The sequence below is a fragment of the Sinohyriopsis cumingii genome, chromosome 5 (genome assembly GCF_028554795.1).
Source record: "Sinohyriopsis cumingii isolate HCF-2022 chromosome 5, ASM2855479v2, whole genome shotgun sequence".
Classification (NCBI taxonomy): Eukaryota; Metazoa; Mollusca; class Bivalvia; order Unionida; family Unionidae; genus Sinohyriopsis; species Sinohyriopsis cumingii.
The window spans coordinates 124,729,785-124,752,471 of NC_142965.1; the positions used below are offsets into that span (position 1 = coordinate 124,729,785).

The following is a 22,687-nucleotide window of genomic DNA, read 5'->3' on the forward strand; positions in this document are numbered from 1 at the left end:
TTGCTACGTGCTATTGAACGAATCGCTGACTTTGAAAAGCACACTGGAAAAGAGTGAAAGGGAGGTATTGTGGTTTGTAATGCTTCGAAACAAGTAGTAGTGGAATAAAGCGTCTCGATGACTGGAAATATTTGTGATTCTTTGAATATAGCCTAATGGAATAAAACGTTTCGATGACTGGACACACACGAGGTTCTTTGAATATAACCTTATCGAAAAGATGTCGTTTATTTATTTGCGTTACTACACGTTTTCGTAACAGTGAGGACATTAAGCATTGCAGTGTTGCAAGAGTTGCAAGTGTTGACTTTGTGGGTGTAAAATATTTGTAATTCTCAACAAACATTATAACTAAGTCGCAAACGTGTGAAAAATGGAGATCAGCCAGGAGTCTACACTTCCGTTAGATCAGTTTTTGTGTCCACTCTGCTTGAACCAATATGTAAGTCCAAGAACCTTGCCATGTCTTCACTCTTTTTGTCAGAACTGCCTGAAAAACCATATTGTCAACACATCGCCCAAGGAAAAGGGAACAACTTTTAACTGCCCTTTATGCCATAGGGCTGCCTCGCCTCTCACACCAGGAACTCCTATTGAAAAATGGGCTGAACAATTCCTTCTGAATCCCTTTCTCCTGGCAATGATCCCTAAGGGAAAAAATAAAGGGGACCGATTCTGTGACTCGTGTTTATACACCGGTACCTCATACAAAGCAAAATCGTTTTGTACAGTATGCAAGGAAGCTCTTTGTACATCATGTGAGAAAGTACATCGGAAGAACAAGGCTACAAGAAATCACAACATTTTGGATATTTCGCAGGTTGCAACCAACCCTGAACTTGCGGTTTCATTTTCCGGTGGAGTCACTTGTTCTGATCACCTAGACAGAGATATCGAATACTATTGTAAAGGTCACAACGCAATGTGCTGCCATATATGTTCATTCGACAAACACAAAGGCTGCACAGATCTCTTGAAAATATCGGACCACATACACGAACTTCTGGTGCAAAACGAACCACAGTCCGCAGCGGAGAGAATGCAGCAACTGGAGGAACATCTATGCAAATATACAGCAATCAATGATGAAGTGTTGAAGAAACTAGAGAAGGAGTTGGATGAGATGCCCAAGCAGATCCATGAATTGAGAAAGAAATTCAACTCTGTGTTAGATCAACTTGAGGAAAGGATTATAATCGAGAAGAATGATGTACTGCGTGAGCAGACGCGTCTCAAGAATGAAGAAAAACGAAAGTGCCATTCCCTGATTGCCGCAATTAGAAATTCCCATCGCCACCTAGAAGCTGTTTCTAAATGTAACAAAAGTGCTCAGGTCCTTATCACATTAAACAAATTTATTGAACAACTCGACAATTACGAGAAAACCGTCCACGAGAACTTTACCGAGAACGTAAGCGTGGAAGCCAGACTACAGATTAATGAACAACTCATGGTTATCGCGGACATGCCTGAAATTCAGATGGGCAAACTTGAAGTCCGTGAATATAGGCAAAGTCTTCAAATTGTCTTGCCAACAAAACTTCAGCAGATGATGAGAGTGCCACGAAACGAAGGAGACTCAAACGAGAAGAAGGACAATCCAATGTATGGCCCACTTCCGTTAAAGAAATGCAAACCAGAGGTTGTCAGCAAGATAATGACAAAATACCCTGATACTCGCATACCAGCATACGAAGAGCTGTCACTTTTGAACGACGGCAAGATAATGCTTTTGGACAGCAACACATACCGTTGTCGTTTGTACGATTCGTCACACGAGCACGTAGCAGATTATGTGTTGTCTTCAAAACCGTATGACGTTTGTTTGGTCGAGGGTGCCAAAATTGCTGTGGCTCTGCCCCAAGAACACAAGATCCAATTTCTAACTGTCAACAAGGGCATCAGACCAATACGAAACATCGACACCAAACTACAGTGCACTGGCCTTGCCGCGTTGTCACGTGAACAACTTGCCGTCTGCGGTTTGAAGGGAGACATACTTTGTTGGGGAACTATGAGTGTCATTGGAAAAGAGACATTATTGAGTGAAATTTGTTCGACAATTTATTATGACAGCTTTTTGACTCTAAATTCCCAAAAATCACGTGTCTACGTTTCATGTTTTGATCCTCCAGCTGTATACTGCTATGACATTCAGGGAAAACTGGAGTTTCGCTATGAAAACCAGTCACTAGATGGCGCTACCGGAGTAGCTTTGGACAAAGAAGACAACTTGTATGTCGTTGGCTCTCGTTCACACAACATTTTGCAGGTGTCACCTGAGGGGAACCATCTACAAGAGTTCACAACCGGTATACCAAAGTATCCTCGAGCAATCTGCTTCGATCCAAGCGGCCAGAGGTTCCTACTGACCAATTCGAATGGACAAGAATCATTTGAAGTCGATATATTTGAAATGAAAGGGAAGCCGACTCTAAAAACAATATTCTTCTTAACATAAGTTTGAGCTTACTGTTGAATAGTTGGAAACAGAATTATTTACATCCATCGTGCAGACAGCCCTTTTGTTGTCTAACATTTAAAGAAGTAAAACTCATTGAACGGATTTCGTGATAAACGTGGTAAATCAGTAGGAGAACATCGAACGCATAATCCAAGGGTCGCGGGTTTCAAATCCACCCCGGTCGGCTTCCTCGTTGTTTGATATTGTGAAAAGTACATAGTTCTCATTTACTCGGCATGGTATAGCAAACAAAATGTTGAAAGTGTAATTATAACCAACCAGTAAGAACGTAACAGCATGCTGTTCGAACAAAAATAAGAAAGGATTGAATTTTGATTACATAAATAATGATAACATGAAAATGCAGCTTACGAGAACATGTCAGAGTATATTGAAATTCTTTTTTTTTAATTGTCAAAGGAAGTTACTGTCGAAAGAAAGACGTCGATTCGTTAATAAATGGCTATACCAATACATTCTACAAGGATCGTGTATGATAAGCACGTTACAGAAGAGTTAAAAACTCTGGGTACACTATTATGAATTATTGTAAAGGAGCATTTGATTCTTTTTCATGGAAATGTATTCATATCATTTTAACTTTATTTGCACTGGTGCAAAATGTTTTTGCGATATCTCGTCAGCAGTTGTACAGAATGGCTTTAATTCATAGCTTTTCAACGTTTCCAGAGGTTGTAGACATGGTGATGCATTACCTCCATATCTGTTCCTATTACGTGCAGACATATTGTGTATCATATTAAAGAATAATAATAATTACTGTCACATTTTTCAGCTGATACTTCTTAAATTCTCGATAGTTCCTGTGAATCTACAAAATCCTCTGTTGAAGTATTACATTTCTTTGCAAGGATTTTAGGACTGAAACTTAGCATTACCAACACAAGAGTTGTTTGGATACGAAAAAGGACATTATTGCAGAAACATTTAATCACGGGTTAAAATTACAGAGGGTGATCGAATTCACATCAATAGTCGTACAACTTTCAGTGGATTTGGATCTCATAGTAAAGATTAATTGTGAACATAAAACAGAAATGATTCTTAAAATATGTTAAATTTATGGGCAAATGGACCCATAACATCAAATAGTACAAGTTTTTGAAAACTGTAATGATTCTAAAGCTTAGTAATTTATTCATCTCGTTACCAAATCCTCCGCAGCAGTTTATCAGGGGATTTAATTAGTAATTTTTAATTTTTATATCGCAATCAATTAAAAGATGGTTTTGTATCAAACTATTTCTAATGGTGGCTTGGCGATGATGGATATTAATCAATTTATATTAGCTTTAAAATAACATGGTTTTATTGAGAAAATATGTCACTTTCTTTGAATATGAAATATGCCAGATTAAATACGTGTTCCTTTTAGGAGATGAAAATGTGATGACATTGTCAAAAAGACAACAAATAGAAAGAAATTTTTGGGGAGACGTTTTTTTGGTTTGAAGGCTGTTGATAGAGACAAGTATGACCCGGACAGGAAAAGGTCTTGTGAAAACAAATATATGGATGAAATCCAATTTTATATAAGAAAAGGTTTGAACATAACACATATTGATGATCTGTTTAGAGATCAGGGAACAATTACTGATTTTGTTATATACGTGTATATAGTTTTCAATCTAAATATGGTAATTTTCTTTAATTTCAAGTCATAATTCAATGTTTAAAGTTCTTATATAACAAAAATTACAGTTTGAAATAACCACTCCGACCAGACCATTTATCACTTTCCATATAGAAAATGTATTTCATAATCATAAAGGTTGTAAAGACGGTTATTAATTACGTTTATAAATGGATGTCAAACCAGTTAGTGAACTCTATAAAATAAAATTGATACTGATAAATTTACTTTTTGTGGAAATGTCCCTGAAGCCATATTGCATTTGTTTTGGGAATGTGATGTTATAATCAGATTATGAAATGATGTGTTCCCACTGGACCAGGAATAAAATATACACATATCTTTGCCAAATGCAAGAACCAATGTATTGGGAGACACACGTACATATGGACCATACGAAAAACCTATTTTCGTCTTGACAAATGATATATTCATATATGTGACACGGAAAAGGGATATGCGTAGATTAGATGGGTTGACACATTTTCATACAGACTACTATAATTTGGAAAAAATACACTGCAACCAAATCTGAAAAGAAAGGTTTATGTTGAACTGAGAAACGTGGGATTCGTTTTACCATCAATAACCAAGAATAACGTGTTAAGATTAAAATGCACATTAAATGGCATGGTGTGCATTGTAGTGAATAGCGTATTTGTAATCTATAATGTCATTTTATATCTAATTAACTGATATAATTTTACAATTACTCTCTCTCTCTCTCTTTCTCTCTCTCTCTCATTCTCTCTCTCTGTCTCTCTTTCTCTCTGTCTCTCTGTCTGTCTCTGTCTGTCTGTCTCTCTCATTTAAGTTTAAGTATCCAAATTATATATTCTTAGCCAAGTGGGGTATAGGGACATGTAAATTCTTGGTAATATGTTGATGACCAAATTTAAAAAAGTAGTAATTGGGGGATCTCATTTACCTTGCCTGGCATGAGACTTGTTGCCGCAAATTACCTTATTTGAATGGAGCTTTGATGATTCAGTGGTTAACGTGCCGGGCTCGTTACCGAAATGACATGGGTTCGAATGCTACCACTGGAACAAACTGGGTCAGCTAGCATGGTGTGTCCTTGGGCAAGCTACTTTACGCAAATTGCTTTGTCATTAAATAACCTACCTTTGCTGTTGTCGTACGATACCTTTATCCGGCATCGGGATACCCAGTTTCATTGTGAAATGTCATTCTTGTCTACCGTAAATGCTTCCTTATAAATTGTGTCTAATTGAAAACAACACAAATACGTGGGTATAGACGGTACACGATAAGCTTGCATGACACACACCAAAAAGCATCTCAGATTTAATTTTTTATATAACCCCCAACACGTTGACCAATAATCATTTATTGACACACCCAAGTAATGCCAGTGTAAAAAAACACCATAAAAGCCCAATTAATAAAACAACGAAACAACATGAAGCAAATTTATTCAGGTTTATGTACTACATAATTAAGGAAAAAGGAAGGAAGTTATTTTTAAAATAAGTATACCTGTATATAACTGTCTGTCTGGAATTCAACAGAATACATCCATATGCTACGAAACACAGAATTATACACGAAGTTTTCAGGTGAAAAAAAAAAACAAACAACAGAAAACAAAATACAACAACGTGAAGCTGTATAGTCGTCGAGGAGATGTCATAATTTCCATTGGAGCACGTACATCTAGCATCCCTATCTCTGGCATTATTTTATACAAGTTAAAATCAGAGTTTTGAACAGAGTGGCATTTAACGGTTTCTTTGAAAATGGAAATATTATCATTCCAACGAATTTTATATCATGTTAAAAAATTTGCATGATATAATCTCTATTGTCAACACACACACACACACACACTTTTGTCGAATCGTCATAATTTAATATATTTTGAATGAATTATGACATTACATGACTTATGAAGTTTCTGTCTCTTTTAATGCATTTCAAAACATATCTGAAAATTTTCCTCATATCCATATAAATACTGATTTATTACATTTACCTCACTTTATTGGATTGTGCTGTGGGGAACAAAAATCATCTGTCTTGGGTCCGTGTTTTTATCCAGCTATTATAGTGTGCTTGAATGCGCAGGAGCGGAAGCGACATATTTGAAGTTTTGTTTATGTCTGAACATGTTGATAAATGCGAGCGGTTCCAGCATTTGCATGATATGTGATAACCATACATTGAGCAACAAGCTGTTCAGAACGCAGAAAGTTTACAAGCTAAGATTTTAGCGCAATCTTTTGACTTTTCACCTAAATGCACTTGGTAAGTCGTACTTTATGCATATGTTTGCGCTTTTTGCAACTGTTTCGCGATTGCTGATGGTGATGCCAATAATCAGTGACGGTGTTGTTGCCTAAGGTGGGAGTTTGTTACTGATGCTGAATACTTGGTGTTTCTTTTAGCGGTTCAGATCGGCGCGAAAAGACTTATACCTTCACTAATAAATTTGTCATCCAATTTTCGTGCAAGTTTCGAGATCATATCTAATCACTCATCAGAAAACGTCGGCATGACCGTATCTGTTGTAAACACAGGAGTCTGTGACGTTTTATCAATAAAGTACGGCGAAATCTCTGACAACATGAAATCACCGTATCGATTCGAGTTTTCGCACGCGTCTTTTATTGCTTCAGAATCGCAAGAAGACTGAAAAAACTACACGTATACATTCAAAAGACAGTGACGTACCAACGCATAACTCTCGGACGACCATGTCATGATTCCTGGGCTGTAATCAACCGTGGCACAAGAATGTTTATTTGTTGTTACATGGAGAAATACTTTTTTTCCCCCAAAAGCATAAGTGTCTTTCAAGAAGTAGTGTTTCTTACTGATTATTGTTTAAATACCTGTGTGTGTGTGTGGTTGTTTTGTTTTTTATCGAACCACGACCTATAGTGATTATACATAATGCTGGTGATCATGTCAAATGTGATCAGCAATAGCACACATGGTTCTTGCACAGTCCTTTGTAGATTTTTAATTAGAAGCTACTGATATTTTATTTTTCTAACTGATTTATAGCTGTGTGAATGACAGAAGTAAACTACTTGAAATATCAATATAAAGCTGATAGCCATCCCTTTCTTACAATGGAAAGCTGAAAACTTTCAAAGTGATATAAATGCATCCAAGCATCAAAGCAAATAAGAAAGAAATCAGATTAATTAACTGATCTTTTATGAAATTATAAGACAATAAATGCAACATTGATAATAAACACTTCTTGTTATTTAGAACTAAATGTTAGGTTTAATGGAGTTATCTGTTCAGTTCATACATGTGACAGAACAAGACATTAAACCAGTAGATTTAAAATATATTTATTAGTAGATTGTCTTGTAAATCAGTAGATTTTTTGTCAACATAAATTTTGTTTGTTTTAGGGGGATTAAAAAAGAATACAATTATATTTTGCCATAATATATATATATTATCTTTCCACTATTACAAAGCAGTGAGTTATGTGTATTAATCAGATTCTTATGGCATATGTTAGTAACATTGTTACAGTAATAATGAATTAATAACAGTCAGTAATTGTCTTTTAAACGAAGAAACAAAATAGTTGTGTACACTGTTTCTCACAGTTCACTGCAAATATTTTGCATAAAATCCACAAGCATTTTTAGTTTTCTGAAATAGATTTCTCAATGAATCACTTTGTATTTTACAAAGAATGGAGAATGTTCTTTCTCTATCAATATTAAAATGTGGAAGTGACAGAACAATGCTCAGACTGCAAAGAAGTTAAAACTTCAGTTTTCCATTTACTTAGTTTTTGAGACTGTTAACAGTTTTCCAATGCTAATCTTCCAAGCCAAGTTCACCCAGAAGAGGAGGCTCCTGAGCTGAACTTCAGATGCATTCCTGAGCCTCATACTTCTTAACCTGTGTTTTTTAGCACTGGGATAAAGCACATATTTTTGACATTTTTACATGAATTGAAGGGAAAAAAATTGAGAGCTGCCCTTAAATATTGCTCTTAAAACATCTCAAACAATGTAATGACTTTTAAATAAGACAGAATAATCAAAATACTTAAACTGTTTCTGCCGAAATCATTTTTTGGTTGATGCTGTCTTTTTATCTCACTTTTGTCAAAGGTCAGCTGATTTGTAATCAAATACTCAAAAACCATCATGGACCACCTTTGATCTATTTATTGCTTACATTACCTCAGAAAATCCTGCTTTTGGCATTAAAATCTTATGCTTATAACAAATAGGTAATCAATTAACAGTTTGTTCGGTACAAATATTTTGGCGGGGCCCAGAGTGGTCTAAAGCACTCACTGTTACGGATCACTGCCATCTCACCTCTGTATGTGTGGGTTAGAATCTCAGGCTCAGTGAATGTGGGTATGTGATAAAACTTGCCAGCAGCTTTTCATGTGTCGGTGGTTTTTTCTGGGGTTTTCCTGGGTTCTTCCTCCACTATTTATACTGGCTGCCATGTTTAGCCTATCTTGTGCTCACAAATGGCATTAAACCCTACAACAACAACAACAACACATTTTGGTCTTCTTAATCGATTGCTTAGCTATATATCACTGCATTGTCCTTTACACTACTGTAACATTTCTGGTCCCCAGAATGATTCTGGCTGGTTTCTGTAATGTGTGGTCAGTGTGGATAGATGTCATTTAAAACTATTTTTATAACACCATTGGTTGAATCATATGTATGTAATTTAATAGCCTTATGTACTGACATCTTTGACAATGCAGAACAGAGTATTTTCAATGCATTATTATGATCATAAAGGTACAAGAGACAGTTATTTGCATGAAATAACCATTTCATCTTCAACCTTTGTTGGGGCTGACCATGGTGGAGAACTTGCAACAGGCACTCCTTGTGGTTCACACAGTATTTATATGAATTAGCACTGCATACACGCCAACCATTACGCTTTTTTTAATACTAAATTACACCTTATGCGTAAATGTATTCAGATTATGCTTTTTCGGTATATCCCCCTCCAAAAAATTAATAATTTGTTTTCTCATTTTTATTAACAACCCATTAACCCAACACACCATATTCTAGAAAAGATGGTTTCTTTGTAAGTACGACATAAGACCTTTGTCCGTAGACTTGCATGCACTTTCCTAACAGTATTATGTTCTATTTATAACAGCTGCCCTATTTCCAAGAAACATGCTGGTTTCTACTTTCAACTTTTGACCTAGGTTTCTATTTATAGCAACTGTATGGCTTAGGAGAGAACAGATTGCTTTTCTGACTTTTAATCTTTGCTTGCAGATTCTTTGTTATAATTCATATCTGGAACAGAACCAGAATGTAGGTATTTGGTGCTAAAAGTTCTCAGATTTATTCTAGTCGATGCATGTGTTCGAGCAAAAATATTTTTCAAATAATTTCACAGATGGATTAGGAAAAGATGAAAAACTGATTCAGAGATGAATACTTGAATTACACAATACAGCATTCCATTCTAGGGCAGCTTCATGCCCCTTGCAGGCTGTGTGGAAAGGATTATAATATTGGTCATGGTGGTAAAACAAAGAAACCTTGAATTAGCTTGTTTTTCTAACTTCATTACTAAGGTAACTTTGTTTTTACAGCAGAACTGAATTGTGGACATAAATTTTATAAATGCAGAGGTGTTATCTGTGGTAGATGACTACATTGGTCCTTTGTTCAAACGGGTGTTTGCTGATTCCAAAATTGCAGAAAATATGCATGTGCAAGAACAAAATCATTTAATGTTATGTGTTTGGCAGAATTTACTTCACTTAAAACTGTAAGAGACTTTGACAAAGAAAATGGCAAAGTCAGAGTGCTCTTCTTTCATTACCAGAATTAACAGTAGATTCCACTGGATAAAACATTTTTTTATTTGTTTGCGTGATAATGCTTTGAATAGATATAAGTTGGCAGAACTGTATTGGGGTTTTCAGCTGATACTGCATCAGTGATGACTGGAATTCATAAAGGAGTTGCATTCTATATTTTGAAAAATGTCTCCATCTGTGTACATATGAGGTTGTCTCTGTCATATGAAGCACCATGCTGCAGGAAAGACTGCTGATAAATTGGAGGGAGAACTCCTGAAGTATCAAGTTGGCATTCTACCTGACAATGTTCTTCGTGCAGACAGAGTTGATTTTTTTCTCTCCATCATATTTCGCTGCTAAAAGACCCAATAACTGGAAGATATAAATTTACTCTTCTTTGTCAGGTTATGAATGGAATATTGGTTCTTTACCATTCTAATGCTGGCTGTGAGAGATTGTTCAGTATTGTTAACAAAATAAAACTGAATTCAGATCCAGACTCTGTAACCCAGCACTTAGTGTGCAAAACATTCATAGTCAGCTGGTACAAAGTGTTTTGAAATGCAGTATGATAGTCTGTTGCTTTTTAAAGCTCGAGGTGTTACATACAAAAACTTGTAGTAGTAATTGATGTTATAAGTCCAGAGGGATAAATAGCTCATTTTGTACATAAAGTAACATATGCTCATTGAATTTTTATCATGTTATATGAAAATCACTTATTTCAACTGCAAGAACAAACTTAAAGACCTAATAATGCTTCTTACCTTAAATATTTTCCTCATGTTTTTATGTTTTCTAATTTCGTGGTGTTTGTTTTTTGTACTAATATCATTATATATGGTTCTTTATGTCTAGGTGTTGTCTAATGTTCTAAAGATTAGGCGCTATACAAAAAGTCCTCATTATTACTATTATTACATGTGGATTACTCTTTTTCTGCTCAGATTATTCTTTATATCCACTTGGATTACACTTTTGTCCTTGCAGCAGCAAGTCCTCATGGTACATGTTCGATTGGTCAACCAGCTGTTTTTAAAGTCATTTCCCTTTTATTATTTGTAACCATATTATGGAGATTAGAATGAAAGGTATCCAGTCAGAAATGCAGACTATACAGCCTTTGTTTATATTAGTGTATTCTCTGCCAATGGGTAAGTATGTTATTATCATTGGTGGTCTAACTTTAAATGAATGATAACCTGTTTCATCTGCAACCACATCATGGAGATTAGAATGAAATATACTCATTTCAGGAATCCAATCTATATATAAATTATTATCATATATTTAGTTACGTATTCCATGTCAACAGTTACATGTATTGCTGGTGTTGTTACTGGTGGTGTATTTCTGAATGTATGATAACCTAAAATCATACTGTTGTCAGGTATGATTGTTGTTTCTGAACTTGCTTGCTTCGATGGGAAAAGAAAGCAAATCAATTCAGCTCTAATTGATATAAATTTATAATTTAATTTATATAGATACAGTGTATTTCACTGATATGTAAACCTGGTATACACTTTTGACTTTGTCAAGCATCCACCTTAATATGTTAAAAACTAATTTCAAATGTGTTCCCATTCTAAATATAAATACATTTATATATTTATTAATGGAAAATGAGCACATGTAACCTTTGGCTGCTGAAATTTCCTTTGGTGATGAGACAGCTTTACATTGCTTAAGTGAGAATACTTGTTAGATTGAGCCTAAAAACCAGACCATAACTTCATCATTTGTTAGGTTACAGCTAAACTTTCAGGTCTTGGAAGTGTGATTGCAACTCAACTTCCATGTCTTGGAAGTTTGATTACAAATAAGCTCCATACTCTTTGCCAAGTAGACTGTTCTGGTGGCCTAAGTGGTTAGAGCATCCACTGCAGATGCAGGAGGTCATGGGCTCAAATCTCAACCAAGTCATACCAAAGACTTCTAAACATGGTACTAGTAGCAGCCTCGCTTGATGCTCAGCATTTAGAGGTTAGTGCTAGTACTGGTTGGCTTGGTGTCAGGATAATGTGACTGGGCGGAACATGATGCTATATGTCTGCGGCATGATGCCCCAGTGCTAGGCATCACTATAAACTGCCACATTGCAGACACTGTAGCAATATTACTGAAAAATTGTTATAGCTATGTTAAATATGCAAATCACACACATGCTCACTTTGCATGTTGAAGTGTACTTTCACCTCAGCATGCTCAGTGACACTGAATACAGATGGGAGGAATGAAAGAGTACACTTTAATTCTAAAGTAGCAATTAATTCAGAAGAGATATTGTAAAGACTTTCAAAAATGAAAAGCAAGTAATTTTAATCCTACCATAACCCAGGTAATACTTCATATAATCACTTCTAAGTTGAGTCCCACCTACATAATATAAAGGCCTATGTTCTTTGTTCTACTGATTATTCCTAACAGTTTGCATTTGGACTCATCTTATAAGTGAGTTAATATGGTAATTGTTTAAAACAAATGCATTTAGACACTACAGTGTGACTTCATATGGGGTGCAAGCTTGAGAGTACAAAAATTAAAAATTGTTTGATTTTCTGACACACAAATGAGGATAATTGAACCACTGTATTAATAGAGAGAGATGCATTAAATAACCAAAGACAATGATGAGAAAATACAATAAATGTTTTTTTTTTTTATATAATACATTTATTTTTAAACACTTTTAGAGTCAATTTGAAATTGACAGACTGCAAATTAAAAAAAAAGCAAATTATATTAAAGTTGTAAAGAGACCAGAAGACTCACTAGGATTTTTGTAAAAATAGGAGCCCCACCACAATACTTATGTAAATTTGCAAATGTCATTTTGTCTGAGTCTAGACCTACCTTGATTTCAAGGTGATATGCACTACTTATTGGCTACCCTCTGAAACAAACACAATAATGAAAGCTAAAGTTGATGTACTTTTATAAAGACAACATGTACATCTCTGGTTCTTTCTGCCTCAGAATTCAGTCATTTTAAATATTGGCACATTTTCCCACCACTCAGCAGCTAGCCAAAGTCTTTGAACTTGCTGCCAAGATGCTGTGTTATGTTCTTTTGATGTACTCTTATACCGACAAAATGCACAGCTGGTGGTCTTTCATCCACTGAATTCTGTTGTTGTAAATATCAGCACTGATAAAATGATCAACACGTTTTCCAAATCACTGATGGTTGAACCAGGACTGGCAAACCTTTGAATTTGCTACCCAACTACTGCATGCATATGGAGAACTCCAGCATAATTAATTTGAGAAGAAAAAGAATTGTGTTCAAATATGCATGATTACTTCTGGAGTCGATAAGCCTAACCTTCCTCATCTTCAGTCTAACTTGGATGGGTCCGGTGGCCTAGTGGTTAGAGCATTTGCCTTGGATGCAGGAGGTCGCTGGTTTGAACCCTGCCTGAGTCATACCAACAACTTATAAAAATGGTACTAACAGTTGCCTCCCTTGGCACTCAGCATTAAGAGGTTAGTGTTAGGACTGGTTGGCCTGGTGTCAGGATAATGTTACTGGATTGGACATCATGCTACATGTCTGCAGCATGATGTTCCAGTGCTAGACATCACTATAAACTGCCACACTGCAGACATCATAGCGATATGACTGAAAAATTGTTAAAGCTACATCAAAAATCCAAATCACACACACACTCAACCTAGCTTGTGTTAAGACAAACAAATTACACTTCATTACCATTCCCAGTTTTAATACTGTTACCAAGTGGAATACAATCCTGGTGAACCCACCAAGGCATCTGGTAAATTCTGTCCCAATATTTTCCAGCAATAGACACAGGCCTTATTTCACTGACATGGCACTACCCATTTTTCATCTTGACATTCTGATTTTCAAGTACCATGTTGTGGTAAAGGATTGGCCAGACTCTTTCATTTTGTGTAAGCTCAATGATTTATGCTTTGGATTTTTCCCCCAGCTCCTGATGGACATTTGCAGTAATGAATGATGCTTATACATTGTTGTGCCTTAAGCGAGGTCAGGGAACATTCTTCCACTCGAAACTGCTAGCGTCCCCTTAAATTAAAAACATTTCTGCATATTGATTATTACTGGGTGACAGTGGTACTTGAAATGTGCCACTGACAGCTCAGTTGAGGTACAGTAGTGCTTTTATTCAGTCTTCTTCTCTTTTTTGAAATGTGAAGCTTCAGGGAGTTCATCCAGTACTCCTCTTTTCTGTTTTGAAACGTGAAGCTTCAAGGAGTTCATCCAGTAATCTTTTTCTCTTTTATGAAATGTGAAGCTTAAAGGAGTTCATCCAGTCTTCTCTTTTATGAAATGTGAAGCTTCAGGGAGTTCATCCAGTACTCCTCTTCACTGTTTCTTTTGATCATGAGGATGACTTAGAGTTTCTTGTATCATAGGTGTTAGCATAATATGCCTGTTTCTTTTCCTCTCTTTCAGCAAAACAGCATCAGTCAGTAATATAAGTTTTGATTTAACACATTAACCCCTGGAGCTTTTTGTCATTTTTGCCTGAAAATCGAGTAGGAAACGCATTTTGAAAGCTATTTCTGAATAGACTCGAAAACACCAAATCCCCGGTCATCTTTCAATAACATACTGCCTGGTGGTGTTAGAAACATAGATTTTTGTTGGCTATTGACTCGCGCATGAGCAGAAGGGTAAAAGTTTGACTTTTTTTTTTTTTTTTTTTGATAAATGGAGCCATTATTTTTGTATAGAGACCACTCTTTATTCCAAATGCCCATCTTGTCCTCCTTTTTGCAAAGGCTCATCTGTCTGTTTGCAGTTCATACCGGTTTGGCTTAGATCTGAGACCAAAAAGTCTAAAATCCAGGCACAAAATCGGATTCCGACCACAGGCGAATTTTGTGTAAAAAAAAGTCGGGTCCAGATAATGAGGTTTTTCTATCTGTATTTTGTAGTGCAACTAGATATTCCAGATTATTTGGTATCATTGTAGAGCTACATCTGTCTACCTTTCTATAATACCACCCACTTTAGTGTATCATGCATGACCATGACGCTACAGAGCTCGGCAGTAGGCTACTACTTCCTGCCCCGTAAAGTCGTCGCTTGGTGTTAATGTGTTAAATTGTTTTTTTATTCAGTGCAATTAAGATGCCCAAATACATTTTCCAGTTGCTGTTTGTACTTCTTCCAACACCCTCAAAGCTGCAGTGAGTGTCTCAGTACTCATCTGCCCTTTATGTGTTTTCATGGTTACTTCATGTCACTGTAAATGATAATGCACATTTTAAATGTACATGAGAAATAACTGATGCTTTAAGTCCTGGATTCTGTCGTGATGACAACTCACAATCTGGTGTCATTTCATCATAGTGGCCCCAAAACTTATTTGTCCAATTGTTGCATCATATGTGTGGCATATGTTTTAATCCTATATGGATCTTATACCCTTTTGCATTGCATTCTGAAAAACACTAATTTCCACATGACTGCTCATACTGTCTGTAAGTAAAACAAATGGTCTTGCATTACCTGCATTATCAAAATAATTTATGCATTCAGAAATTGCAGATGAACTCATTCATCTTAGCCATCTCACCTCTGTCTGCGTGGGTTCGAGTCCAAGGCTCGGCTAGCATGGGTATGTGGGAAAGCTTGCCAGTAGCTTCTCGTGGGTTTTCCAGGGTTCTTCCTCCACCCGTTATACTGGCCGCCATGTATAGCCTATCTTGTGCTGAAAAATGGCGTTAAACCCTACAACAACAACAACAACAACATTCATCTTATTTCAGTATTCACATTATTACCTTTTGGAATTCCACCAGACAGTAGGTTGACATCTCATGCCCAGATGGTGGCTTTGGGATGCACATAGAATGGCAGCATTGTAAGGCCTGCAGCATTTCCACAGGACATTACTACACCATTTCTTGCTATGACCTCATGACTCATGTGAGATGTTTGTTGAATAGCTAGGTGTAGAAGATCCTATGGCTCTTTCTTTCATTAAGATTGAATCCAGCGACATTTGCATTATAAATTTGTTCAGGTTTTTCTAACAATCTTGTGGTCTTGAAGAAAATCTCTAAATGTACTGTACTGTTCCATTTGTCAAGACTTTCCTTATTTGGCTCTGCTCTGCAAGTTTTAAGTGGTACTTGTGGTCTGAATACCGCTATATCGAAAAATTTTGTCATGAAACGGTAATTTATCAGAAATTGAATGATGGTTTTCACTGAATAAAATGTTTATTAATTCCCTAAAAAGCAAGGTAATGTTGCTTGGAATTAGGTGGAGATTATCAGTGAACAGAAATCCAAATCTGGCGCTGTGTATTGAAATTAATCTAATTGAAAATGCTGACACAGAAAAACTTTCTGGAGTTCACAGTGATAAGAATCTTGACTGGTCTAAGCTAGTGAATGAGGTTTGTTCTGTATTAAGCTCTAGAATTTATGTTTTACAACGGATATGTGTTACCTACCACTCAGCTATTGGAAATTATTTTGCAATGCATTCATTCTACCTATTTTTGGACTGCGGCACAATTTGGGGGCAATACAGCTGATAGTAATATTGAAATGATCCACAGACTTCAATAAAGGGAATCAAGAATTTTCCTAACTTTACCATTTACAGTGCAAAAAGTTTATTCTTGGAATTGAAACTGGTGAATTTGTATATAGGTTAGCCTACCTCAAGTGAGTGTTAATTTTCAAAGTACATGTACTTAATTATAAGACAAGTGCAGTGGCAGGCTGTACAGACCCAATGCAGTTTGTTAAGAGTTATCAGTAGAACAAACAGCACAGACCCTGATCTGTGGGCACAATATGCTGAGACAGATCATGGTCTTTGTTGTTAGCAGTTGGACTCAATTTATAATTGAGTACATATGGTAAAGAATGAAGTTTGTCTCTAGACATTTCATTGCATGGTATGTGGTATGTTTCATTTTAAGTCAGAAAAACACAACCAAGGACCTAAATTGAGATCAGTGAGATCAATTACAGATAATCATTGCAAAACACCAATTAAATTTGCTTACTTTGGTGCTATTCTATGGATTGAAGTTGCCAAAACCATTAGATCAGAAACACATCTAAAAATTTTTAAAACAAATTATATGACGATTATCTTGAAAGCGGGTTTTGATTGTAAATATTGAAATACATGCATTCCAGTTTATTCTGTTAGTGCAGACCATATACATTAAGTGCTTTTACTATATGTATTTAAACATTTGTTATTATTTTTATTTTTATTTCTTTTGGGATATACAATAGTTTCTTCCCAAGTGGGTATCATAAAATAGTGCATTTATTGCTAGTATGATACCAGTCATGGCCTGGCCTCCCATCTTTAAATGGGCTTTTACTTTTTCATAATGTTTTGTACAATTCATGGTTTTGTTTGAAATTCTTATTCATAATTTTCTCAGTTTTGTTACTGTCATTTACACTCCCCCAGTAAAACAATGAGTGATGATGTATATTAATATAGAAGATAATATCATCAGTTATGTCCACACATTTCCAGGCAAACAGTAAGTTTTATATTGTTAACAGTTAGCATCAGTGTTCAGAGATGATACAGACATCCTTTTGCATGCACAACAAAGAAATTTAATATCACAACTCCACTTAATGCGAACACAAGGTGGTAGCACTTTTTAAAATTTTCAAAGCACATCATAAGGAGAATCTTTTATTTCATTTTTTTTAAAGATATGGCATTATAACTTTGTGCAAGAGACGTGAATGGAATCCCAAGCTTCATCCATTAACTGATTTTAACAGAAGGCACTCAAATCACTAATTCATAAATGAGGACAATGGGGTCATCAGATGAGATCTTATTTGCTAATGTTTTAACGTTTAAATCATGTGCAAACTAAACATGGAAAGCTAACCTGAAGCTTTCATCTGCATACTAAGGACTTCATCAGCAGACTGATCTATTCTCTACTGACTTTAAGTGCCATCACAGTTGGGGAAATGGAAATGAAAGCAAGATTTGATGAACATGTAAGACCAAGTTCCAACTTGTCTGAGTCATCATGGCACATCGACAGTGTTTACCCTGGACATACTGTATCTTGGGTATGGGCTAAAATCTTAGATTGAGAACATTAGCTTCATTTGAGCGGTGGAGGGGGGCTTTAGAGAATCTACCTACATCTGTGTGCACAAACCAACATTGAACAGGAACTTGAACCGTTACAGCTCACAGCATATTTGGGACAATCTGTTAACATTGCTCACTGTTCCCATGGATGATGCTAACAGTGAGTAGAGAATAGATCAATGAAGTCCTTACTATGAGGACAAAAGCTTAAAGTTAGCTTTCTGTGTTTAATGTGCATGTGATTTAAAAGGTAAAATTTTATTAAATACCACACAGTTAAATTTTCAAGAAAAGATAAGATATTGATTGGCCATGAAAACATCCACCCTTAAGTCACTTAAATGGATTATCTCCAGTTGTGAAATTATCACATTGGATGGACATGATTTAACATGGGCTTTGAAAAAAACAGGACTAATATGATGAGTGTTTGTTTGGCAATGAGTTAAATTTATGAAATGCAGTTAGTAATACCAGTATTCATTTGGCCAGTGGAATGATGAATGGTACTTCTGATATAAAGAATCAAATATGAATTGAAAACTTTTTTTATTCATAAAAAGGTTAATACTGAATCAGATATGGTAATTGCTTTTACTTTAATATATGCTTCTTTGATAATTTATAAGAAAATAGATACTGAGATTATTCTCTATATGCTTTGAAAAATAACAAACTGATTGATATTGTCTTTTTGTCAAGTATAAGGCTCTCGTGTTCGGTAGTTTCTATATTTCATTGGATTGCATTAAGTTTTTGGCATTCATTATTAGAGATGGATATTGTTTTGTAAAGAAACACAAACTGAGACTAGTTTTCCATAATTGTGGCTTCTGATAGTCATTTGCATTAGAGCAGAACTTTCAGATTCATTCAGTTTTACATGCAGTTTGAATCATAACCTGGATGTTATGATTTTTGTCTTACCATTGCATATGGCATTGGAAGAGATGGGGGGGGGGGGCAGTTTAAATATCACCTTGGTTCATATTTCATTGTGACTTTAAATTTGTTGCTAACTTGAACCATAAATTCCCCCAAAATTGGTACATCATGGTGCAAATGATTCAGATATGCAATCAAGCATCAGTGGAAATATCCAAAATACAGTTTATTGTGAAATCTTAACCAGTTGTTTTCGTAATATGTGGAATTGAAAGCATTGAAGAAATTTCAACAGAAAGCATGCTGTTGACTGAAATTTCTTGATTAACTACTGTTGCATTTGGCTTTTAGGCAGATGTCAGTCAGGTGAGTATCAGGCTTACCTGGGCTTCTTGCTTTTGATGTTTTGGTATTTACATCCATTCAGCCATTATCAATACTTGTTAGGAGGGAATAATTCAAAACATTAAAGCTATATCATTGTAATTTGATGCACATATACATTTGACACATGTGTGACTTGTGGTATTTACATTTCGTAAATGCATGGGTTTGAGTCTGGGGCTTGGCCAGTGTGGGTATGTGAGAAAGCTTGCGAGTAGCTTCCAGTGTGTCAGTGATTCTTTCTGGGGTTTCCGGGGGTTGTGTGCTATGGACATTATATGGAATACATAATAAGGGTACATATGGATTTTAAATAGAATATATAGGGTGTGTGCTTATGTAAGGGATCTGTGGATGTTACTTGAAACACAGTAAAGAACTTGATCAGTGTAATTTCACTTTTCTGCTGATGTTTCAGTGAAAAATGTAATTACCATATATGCTCATATATAAGTCCAATCTAACTGCAAACTGCTCAAACACAGATCTGCCATTGCATAATGCATTGGATTTTCATAGTTTGTTAGGAGTAATTAGTAGAACAAACAACATACATGTAGACCCTGTTTGCAGTTGGACTTGTAAGAAATACTTACATCTCATAAGTATCAGCAACAGTATAATTGTTTGCAAAACCTAGAAAAATTATTTCCTGTATAAAAATAAAGTCAATATTTCTTACATGCTTTTTTAATCAGGATTTTATGGAACAAGGACAAGAGACATTTCTTCACTGCACGGATGCCATTATAATTTTGATCAATACTGTTATTCCAGGTAAACAACTGCACAGTCTATACATGTACAAAATTGTTAGTGTGAGAGTATAAACATGTGATGCCACTGGGATCAATTTTGATACAGTTTGTAATTCCTGAAGTAGTTTCTAATTGACACAGTTTTATATTGCATGATATTTCACAAACAGTAGGACAAGAAAGCACATGGAAAGGTGATCCACATTTTCTAGTTGGACTAGTTAATTGTTCAGGCCTCTCCCTTGTGCTAACTGATATGATACACACATTTTACCTGTGTAATTTTGTGGTACACTTGTTTTCAGATTAAAAGGGATCACTTGATCTTCTCAAATCACTGACTGTCAATATTGACTTTCAATAGTTTTTAGCACACAGTGAGACAATACCTGTAAATGTATGGGCTGATAAGGAGTTCATATTGTTTTACCAAAGGAGTAGCCCTGCATGTAGTGACAAATATCTCAAGTCTTGGAGAACTTCACTTAGGCAACCATGGTTTGCACAACAAAACTTTAAGTCATGGGGTACAAAAATTCCACTTTGGAACAAGGAAAGTGTTTTTTATTATATAACTTTGTTTTTGTGCATTTGAAATATTTCAAGAGATAGTTAACTTTTGCAGCCATTGGATTACTTACTGTCGCTATGAAATTGAAGCCTGTTGCAGGCTTTATTGACACTTATCAGTGTATTGAGGAGCAGAGAAAAGGTCAGTGCCCTTTTAATTAGATCTTGTGTGAAGAAAGTTATATAATTATGTTTCATGTTTGTAGTTTTTGAAGTAAACAGAATCCTCATATTACATTTTTTTCACAATTTTCAAGTCTGTGACATATGTGAAAGAATAAGTCACGAAGAATAAATTAACTGGTGTGAAACAAGACAAGTACTTTCAGACTTTACCAATTCTAATCTCGAGAGCAAAATGCTATATCAGCTGATTCCACAAATGAGGCAAGAATAAAACAACAAAATGTTATTAGTTTTAACAAAATCTACATGATGTTTGGCTGTAGATATTTGCAAAAGCAATACAATAAAAAATACACAAATAGTTCAAGGTTGTACAGCACTAATTGTTGGGATGCATCATATGTCAATGCTTACAAGGAAGTTTCACACTGTTTTTAATGTTGTTTTTAGTTAGTTTTTGTTTCATGTATGAGATTTTTCCAGCCATTGTGATCTGTATGATACAGTGCAATTTGGAAAGACTTATTTGCTGATTTGCCATTTGATATATCAGAGGTTCTTTTTTTTTTGAGCTACAGTTGGACATTTGTTATATTTGAGTAGCAGGACCTACTCCCCCTACCCATCCCCCTCAGTAAGTTAACTCCAGTATATATGCAGAGCGTTTTCTTTTATTTAAGTTTCTAAGTCATTATTTAATCCTTGATTGGTTTTCCTAAATGCTGACCTCAGTTTCAATAAGTAAGATATAAATGGTCATTGTGTAAGATAACCTAAATGTCCTGTGGAGGATCCTGGCTTTGGAATAAAACCATTTAATTATGTAGGGGTGGATGGTTTTGCTGTTACATCCAAACTTGACAAAATTAATATCATGCACTGTACATTTAAATAAGGATTATTTTACCTTTTGTTTTCTATCTTTTTGACAATTACTTTACAGTTTGTTGGAGATCCTGTTTTACCTATGAAATTAAGTGGTCTACTCCCAAACTTTAGTTGAGACTGGGAACTATATAATCCCCCTGGTAAAGGCTACATTGTACCCCCTACAAAAGCCCAAGAGCTGGACCATTTGATTTCATGGATAAAGTTGCATCTCAAACAAGACAATTTCAATACCCATTGAGGTTCAATTACAAAAGCTATTTTTCATGTCTGAATGAGTTTCTTAGCAGAAAATCCCAATTCCTGGGGTAATATATATGGTCAGATGGTCAGCCTTCGGATATAAGTAATTTTTTCATTGTTGAATGTTGAGACAGATTTACCTTATACTGCTGAAATATGAGTATAATGCTTATGTTATTTGTTTCATTATACATGTGTTCATGTGTGATGTTTTTCTTAAACAAATAACTGTAAATCTCAATATATTTTCTTACCATCAAAATCATGCTCGAAAATTGTATTTGCCCTGGTAAATTCCCATTTTTTTGGTTTATCTCTCACCCTCCAGCCAGAGTGTGATCCAGGCATGACCATCACCCAGGGCTCTTAATTGAAAATCTGTTACATGTATTGCATATCCTCCACTATGATTGCTGATATAGAGTTTGGTATAAAAATTACTGATATGCTACTGTGTGCCAGACTTCTTTGACCATTAAAAGAGATACCAGGGAAGGGAGTTCCAAAATTATACCTTTTTGCAGAAGTTTACCTTACATTCAGTATGTGCATAAAGCATGGTCAGTGTCGATCCATCCAGCAGTTCAGGAGTTAGAGTGATGGATAGGTATCACTATAAAGCATTGTGATAATTTGATAATATTGTATAAATTACATCAAAGCTACCATTTATTCTTATGTTTAGGTCCAACTGTATATTCACAGACCCAGATCTGCTATTGCAGAATGCCACAACAGATTTTGGTCTGCACAGTTTGTTAGGAGTAATCACCACAAAAGCAATCAAGCCTGATAGGGGTTCGTC

General features: G+C 35.5%; 2 protein-coding genes across 7 annotated transcripts in view; both read left to right on the forward strand.

Annotated features, from left to right (window-relative positions):
* The first annotated feature begins 366 nt into the window (after window positions 1–366).
* On the forward strand, window positions 367–4,447 carry LOC149800123 (uncharacterized). Its single transcript, XM_089957195.1, has one exon. The coding sequence runs from the start codon at window positions 374–376 to the stop codon at window positions 2,459–2,461; it is 2,088 nt and encodes a 695-aa protein (XP_089813321.1). The 5' UTR covers window positions 367–373; the 3' UTR covers window positions 2,462–4,447.
* Window positions 4,448–6,248: 1,801 nt separating this feature from the next.
* LOC149800124 (uncharacterized) overlaps window positions 6,249–22,687 on the forward strand; it is a 114,487-nt gene continuing 98,048 nt past the window's right edge. For all 6 annotated transcript variants that reach the window (XR_016421328.1, XM_089959720.1, XM_089959723.1 and 3 more), the window contains exon 1: window positions 6,249–6,386. The gene's annotated coding sequence lies outside the window, so the exon portion shown is untranslated. The remainder of the gene's footprint in view (window positions 6,387–22,687) is intronic.